Here is a 7,440-nt window from a genome sequence, read left to right on the forward strand (position 1 = left end):
AAGAAACCAGAAAGGAGGAAATAGAAATATAGACCAAAAGAACAATTATAACATCAAGAAATGATTACTTAAAAAGATTAGTAAGATAAACCATAAGTGAGACATGAAGAAAAAAATAAGACTCAAAATATGAACAAGGAAAAATACTGTAGCATCTTAAAAAGGAATGAAATAGTATGAGTAAGTACTTGCCAATATACTGGAAGCTTAAGAAGAAATGAACATATTGTTGGGGTAAACAGTACAAATGGCTAAATTTTGCAGAGGAAACCCATAAGGCCAACTGTTTTTGGAGACTCTTATTTCTTCTGGTGTAATTTTTTATACATTTAGCCTCTCTCCACCTGGAAGAGGCAGGGATTTCGTTGGTAAATTTCTAAGCAGCAGTGGGGCATGCTTCACTCACCCCAGATTCTCATCCACTTTCTTTTCACAGGATCAGCCCTACCAGCTGAAAGGTGAATTCTGATCTGCCATGTGGTAAGGGATTTGGTGAATTCAAGGGTGAACTATTAGTAAGTCCACTTGGCTAGAGATCTAAAGTCACAACTTGCAATCACCTTTTCTGGATCTCTCTCTGACACAAATGTATGCATCAATAGGTTCTAAATTCTGAAAGGGAATGAATTGGTATTATTAAGTAGTCCCTGTCACAAATTCAAATGCAGACAACTATTAAATAAAAATGGTAATCAGACTCTCCTCATCCATTGCCCCACATACAGTGAAGCCCTAGATCTAGATGACTTTATAAATTTTACAAAATGTTCAAGGAACAGACAATTCTCTCTCATACATGTGTATCAGAAAACTGAAAATGAGAGAAAGCTTACCAAGCCATTTTATAAGACTAGCATAATTTCAATTTCAAAACTGAGGAAAAAAAGATGCCCTTCAATGGACGAATGGATAAGGAAGATGTGGTCCATATACACTATGGAATATTATGCCTCCATCAGAAAGGATGAATACCCAACTTTTGTAGCAACATGGACGGGACTGGAAGAGATTATGCTGAGTGAAATAAGTCAAGCAGAGAGAGTCCATTATCATGGTTTCACTTATTTGTGGAGCCTAACACATAGCATGGAGGACAAGGGGAGTTAGGAGAAGGGAGTTGGGGGGAATTGGAAGGGGAGGTGAACCATGAGAGACTATGGACTCTGAAAAACAATCTGAGGGTTTTGAAGGGGCGGGGGGTGGGAGGTTGGGGGAACCAGGTGGTGGGTATTGGAGAGGGCATGGATTGCATGGAGCACTGGGTGTGGTGCAAAAACAGTGAATATTGTTATGCTGAAAAGAAATTTAAAAAAAAAACTGAGAAAAAAAAAGATCATAAAATGAAATTTAAAGGATAATTTGGATCACAGGGGAAGGGAGGGAAAACTGAATGGGAAGAAATCCAAGAGGCAGATGAACCATAAGACTCTGGACTCCAGGAAACAAACTGAGGGTTACAGAAGGGCAGAGGGTCGAAGGATGGGGGTATCAGGTGGTAGGTATCAAGGAGAGCACGTGTTGGTATGAGCACTGGGGGTTATATGCAACTAATGAATTGCTGAACATTACAATAAAAATTTATGATATTTTGGCTAACTGAATATAATGAAAAAATAAATACAATAATTTAAAAAGGACAATTTCCCTTATAAACAGATATTAAATTATAAAATAAGGTGACAACAATAATGCATCATAATTGAATAGTTGCCTTAGGAATGTGAGACTGATTTAAGATAGGAAAATGTCTGCATGATTCTCTACCCTAATAAAATAAGGAAAATATTTCATTTAATAATTATCTCAATAGGTATAGCAAAACCACTTTATAAAGACTTATTTTTTAAGTATTCATTAGTTTCAGGTGTATAGTGTAATACAATGTACAACTTGTGTATTTCAAGTGTACATTTCCATACATCACCTTATGCTCATCAAGACAAGTATGTTCCTTACTCCCCATCACCTATTTCATCCATCCCCCCACCCACCTCCCCTATAGTAACCATCGGTTTGTTCTCTATAATTAAAAGTCTATTTCTTGTGTTGTCCCTCTTTCTTTTTTCCCTTTTGCTCCTTTGTTTTGTTTCTTTAATTACACATGAGTGAAATCATATGGTATTTGTCTTTCTCTGGCTTATTTTGCTTAGCATTATACTCTCTAGCTCCATCCATGTCACTGCAAATGGTAAAATCTCATTCTTTTTATGACTAAATATTCCATTGTATACATATACCACATCTTTTTTATCCACTCATCAATAGATAGGCACTTGAGTTGCTTCCATTATTTGGCTATTGTAAATAATGTTGCTATAAACACAGGGATGCACGTATCCCTTTGAATTACTGTTTTTGTATGTTCTTTGGATATGCACAGTAGTGTGATTGCTGGATCATATGATAGTTCTATTTTTAACTTTTTGAGGAATCTCCTGTGGTTTTCCATAGTGACTGCACCAGTTTGCATTCCCACCAACAGTGCATGAGTGTTTCTTTTTCTCAACATCCTCACCCAAACATGTTGTTTCTTGTTGATTTTAGCCATTCCTACATTTATGAGTGGTTATTTCATTGTACTCTTGATTTGCATTTCCCTTATGGTTAGTGATGATGAACATCTTTTCAGACATATGATTATTTTAAATTATTATTATATATATTATAGTTATAATATATATTTATCTTATTTATTTTATTTTTATATACTTTATATTTATTTTATATATATAATTATTATATGTATTATATTATATATAAAATAATTATAATTATTTTAAATTCAATTTATCTGGGGTACCTGGGTGGCTCAGTCAGTTAAGTGTCTGCCTTCAGCTCAGGTCATGATCCCAGGGTCCTGGCATCAAGTCCTGCATCAGGCTCCCTGCTCAGTGGAAAGCCTGCTTCTCCCTCTCCCTCTGCTGTTCCCCCTGCTTGTGTTCACTTTCTCTCTGTCAAGTAAATAAAAATCTTTAAAAATAAATAAATTCAGTTTAGTTAACATATACCATATTAGTAATTTCAGGGGTAGAATTTAGTAATTCATCAGTTGCATATAACACCCAGTGCTCATTCCATCAAGGGCCCTCCTTAAATCCCATCACCCAATTACCCATCCCCTCACCCACCTCCCCTCCAGCAACCCTCAGTTTGTTTCCTAGAGTTAAGAATCTCTTGTTTGTTTGTTTTTTTAAAAGCTTTTACCAAAAAATGAGAACAGTTAGAAACTTCTTTAACATGATTAAGTCTTCATAGAAAAACCAAATAAAACCTCTCCTACTTACTGTTAACACCTTAGGTACATGACCTTCAGAATATAAATATCTGATGTTGCTTCTACATTCAGCCTAGCACTGGAGGCCATGATCGCCGAATACTTCCTAAAAATAAAAAGTATATGATAAAGATATCACCACATATCAGATGGTGCAGGAAAAGTATGTTGAGAATAACAAAATCAGATAAATATCAAGGATTTATATTTAAAGTATATCAAAGATAAAGCTCACTAACAAGGAATTAATATCCAAAAATTACAAAGTAATGATGGAATCAACATGAAAAAGAAAAGAAATCCAATAATGAAAAATATTAATAACCAAAAAAAAATTTAAAGATAGAAAATCTGAATAGCTTCATCACTAGTAATCACAGAAGTAAAAAAGAGATTGTGTTATCAAATTTCTTTAAAAATTAAAAGTTGGGGGCTCCTGGGTGACTCAGTGAGTTAAAGCCTCTGCCTTCAGCTCAGGTCATGATCTCAGAGTCCTGGGATCGAGCCCCACATCGGGCTCTCTGCTCAGCAGGGAGCCTGCTTCCCTCTCTCTCTCTGCCTGCCTCTCCGTCCACTTGTGATCTCTCTCTGTCAAATAAATAAATAAAATCTTTAAAAAAAATTAAAGGTTGGATAATACTAAGTATTAGTTATCATTTGCTATGTAAAAATATTACCCCAGGGGTGCCTGGGTGGCTCAGTGGGTTAAGCCGCTGCCTTCAGCTCAGGTCATGATCTCAGGGTCCTGGGATCGAGTCCCGCATCGGGCTCTCTGCTCAGCAGGGAGCCTGCTTCCCTCTCTCTCTCTCTCTCTCTCTGCCTGCCTCTCTGTCTACTTGTGATCTCTCTCTGTCAAATAAATAAATAAAATATTTTTTAAAATATTACCCCAAAATTTAGTGGCTTAAAACGCCAAAATCTATTATCTCAGAGTTTTTGTGGGTCAAGAACCTGGGAGTAGCTTAGCTGGGTCCTCTGGCCCTGGGTCTCTTGCAAGGCTACATCATCTCAAGTCTCATTTGGAAAGCACCAACTTCCCAGTCCGCTAGTGTGCTTGTTGATAGGATTCAGTTCCTTGTGGTTTTTTGTGCAGAGGGCTCAGTTTCTTGTGGGATGTTCCTTAAGAGACTTTTCACTGATTATCTCACAATATGTTTTCATCAGAATGAGAAAATAAGAAGGCAAGAGAGACTGTCAGCAAAAGAGTTATTGTAAGAGGAAACCTCATTATGTTAACTAATGATCAATAACACCCCACTACTTTTACCAGTTTCTATGAATTCCATTCATTAGAAGGAAGTCACTGTATATATCCTATACTCAAGGGTAGTGGATTTCACAAAAGTGTGAACTGGGAGCCCTCCATACCAAGTATTAGTTTATGTGTAGGGAAACAGGTAACAATATAATTCTATTGGTAGATTTTGGAAAGCAATCTGGCAATAATTAGCAAAATTATTCCTTATATACACTGAATGTCTGTGTCCCTCTAAAATTCTTATGTTGAAGCTCTAATCCCCAATGTGACAGTATTTGGAGGTGTGGCTTTTGGGAGGTTATTAGGGTTAGAATGGGTCATGAGAATGTGGCCTAATAATGCAATTAATGCCCTATTTATTTTTATTAACATATAATGTATTACTTGTTTCAGGGGTACAGATCTGTGATTCATCAGTCTTATACAACTCACAGCACTAATGCCCTATTTAAAAAAAAAGAGGAGATAGCTTTCTCTTTCTCACCCATCAAGGAAAGCCATGTAAGGACATAAGAAGAGGGTCTTTATCAAGAACCCAACCATGCTGGCATCTTAATCTTGGACTTCCAGCCTCCAAAACTATGAGAAATGTTTGTTGTTTAAGCCAGCCAGTCTATGGTATTCTGTTATAGTAGCTCAAATAGACTAAGAATTACGTGTATGTAGGAACTAGAAATTCTATCCTTGAGTGTATATCCCAGAGAAATATATGAAGAAGTCCATAAGGGAACATGATTGAGGATGTTCATCACAGCATTGTTTGTAGGAATGGAGTGGAGAGCCAACACAGGTGTTCCACAAAAGGGGAAATAATGGACAAGCAAAACTTGGTGCATGATGCTAATGGACTATGATGAAGCATTAGACACAGTGAACTAGATGCATATAGCCATATAAGTTAAACTTAAAAGCATAGGGTTGAGTGCATAAGTTAAGAAACAAGATCTACAGCACGATAATATACATTCAAACACTGCATATTTAAGAAAGCCACATATTTCAGAAGAGTACAAACATATGCAAGGACATAATTGAAACACATCAGAGTAGATGCCTAATGGTGGGAAAGAAATGAGTGTTAGGATCTAGGAAGAAGAAAAACAGATAAAATATAAAGATAAAAATTAATAAAATATGAGAGAGAACCTTGCAAAACTCAATGACAATAACATGGTCAGAGTCCAAAAATAGAATAAAAGATAAAAGCAACCTTCATGAATGGTCAGTTAATTCTAATCCCTGCCTGTAAGTCACAGAGCTGGCAGAAAACAATATAATCAAATCAGTAGCCTTTAACACCAAATGCTATAGGTAGAGAGCTTATTCATGGGAGCTTTTTGTTAGTTTATAAGATGAGCCATAGTTCCACTGATATTTAAATTCAGTCATATTGCTCTTGGAGGGATTTTAGGTAAAGTGTCCCAAACACTAGCTAACAACTAAGGGTGGGATACAGCAAAATAAACCACTGAATAGGGGTGGCCTTAGGGAACAGATGGCAGGAAAGGTGCTTTCTCTACCATGTGTACTACCACGGTTGAACATGGGGATATGAGGAACCGTGGTAGTTCAGTTTGGGAAAACTTTTGGGGGAATGTTAAAGAAAAGCCTCCTTTCTCTAATCAAACCATTTTCACCTTCTAATCATTTCCCCTCCCATCTAGAAGGGTCAGGGATGGTACTTTGAAATGTCAGAGCCACATTTTGGCCTCCATAGCAACCTTCCCAAAGCCACATTTTGGCCTCCCCAGCAACCTTCCCCAAAACAGAGTAGTGTCATAAGGAGGGCTTTGTGATGCCTGAGCCCCACCTTAACCACCATTGGCTGGCAAGAGCCTAGCTGACCAATCACAGCTGAAGGGTATGGTCTTTTGTTGTCCTGGGAAGAGTTATATGCAGTAGAACAGTTAGGAGGCCTAGGGTAGACCACTGGGAAGCTTCAATATGTCTAAAGTACCCAGGAAACTACCACAGCCCAACAAGGATATGGAGCAACCAACCTCAAGTTCTGAACAGAGGAAAAAGACAAAGAGTCCCTATCAACCCAGGTCAAAAGGTGGTGGCAAGGTAAGATGACCCTACCCAAGATACTCTTTTCTTCACTGCTTCCCCTCCCCAAGAATCTTACCATTTGCTCACCTGGCACAAACTCCTTCCTCAGCCCTGACATCTGCTCATGATGCCCCCTTTTCTATCAATATCCTGCCTTCTTCCCCTAAGCCAATGCCCTTTTGGCCTCTGTTGTTCCAGGTGCTGAAGACAACCCTGAAGGTAAAAAGACCCGTTCAAAGGAGTTTGAGTAAAAAAGTTTCAGTAAAAACTACCAACTCTATAAGAAAGCCTAGAAAAGCTGGAACACCAGTCTTCGGTCACTATCACAGCCTGAACGAGAGACTGAACCAAAATGAGCCAGAGCAAGCCCAAGAGAAGGTGGAGGAGTCTGCCACATCAAATGATGACCCAGGCAGCCAGTAACTCCAGAGTGAGGCCAGAGACTTTAGTAATACCTGCTAAGTCTCCAGTGGTCTGGTGGCTGAGAAATGGCCCATCGTGTAGACATTGAATTTTACAGCATCAAGGTATTCTGATGATACCTGAAATAAAGCCAACCTGTTGTGGAAGTTCATGTGTGTTTCTATGAGTTCTCTCATGGTGGGATCAGGGAGGGAAAGGAAGAGGCAGTAGTCCAAAAAGGAAGAAACACAGGGTACTGTAGGGTTAGGGGCCAGACTGGCAGAATTACAGTTAACCAGATTGTGGGGATAAAGACTGGGTCAGGACTGAGAGCTGAAGACAAATTTCCTCCTGAACACTTGACCTAGCGGGCAAGAAGAAAAGGGGCTTGGTGTTTCTGTCTTTGGGAGGTGGGGGGGCAGGGAGGGAGAATGATGTCAAAGTATAGATTGCC

The 7,440-nt window shown here is 38.5% G+C and overlaps 1 protein-coding gene across 1 annotated transcript; it reads left to right on the top strand.

The window, feature by feature from the left end:
* The first annotated feature begins 6,387 nt into the window (after positions 1-6,387).
* On the top strand, positions 6,388-7,147 carry LOC116860558 (uncharacterized protein CXorf51A-like). Its single transcript, XM_032846628.1, has 2 exons — positions 6,388-6,599; positions 6,783-7,147. Exons 1-2 carry the CDS (start codon positions 6,477-6,479, stop codon positions 7,005-7,007), a joined length of 348 nt encoding a protein of 115 aa, XP_032702519.1. The 5' UTR covers positions 6,388-6,476; the 3' UTR covers positions 7,008-7,147.
* Positions 7,148-7,440: the final 293 nt, after the last annotated feature.

This window comes from Lontra canadensis, unplaced genomic scaffold (assembly GCF_010015895.1).
Source record: "Lontra canadensis isolate GAN:19392208 unplaced genomic scaffold, GSC_riverotter_1.0 scaffold178, whole genome shotgun sequence".
NCBI lineage: Eukaryota > Metazoa > Chordata > Mammalia > Carnivora > Mustelidae > Lontra > Lontra canadensis.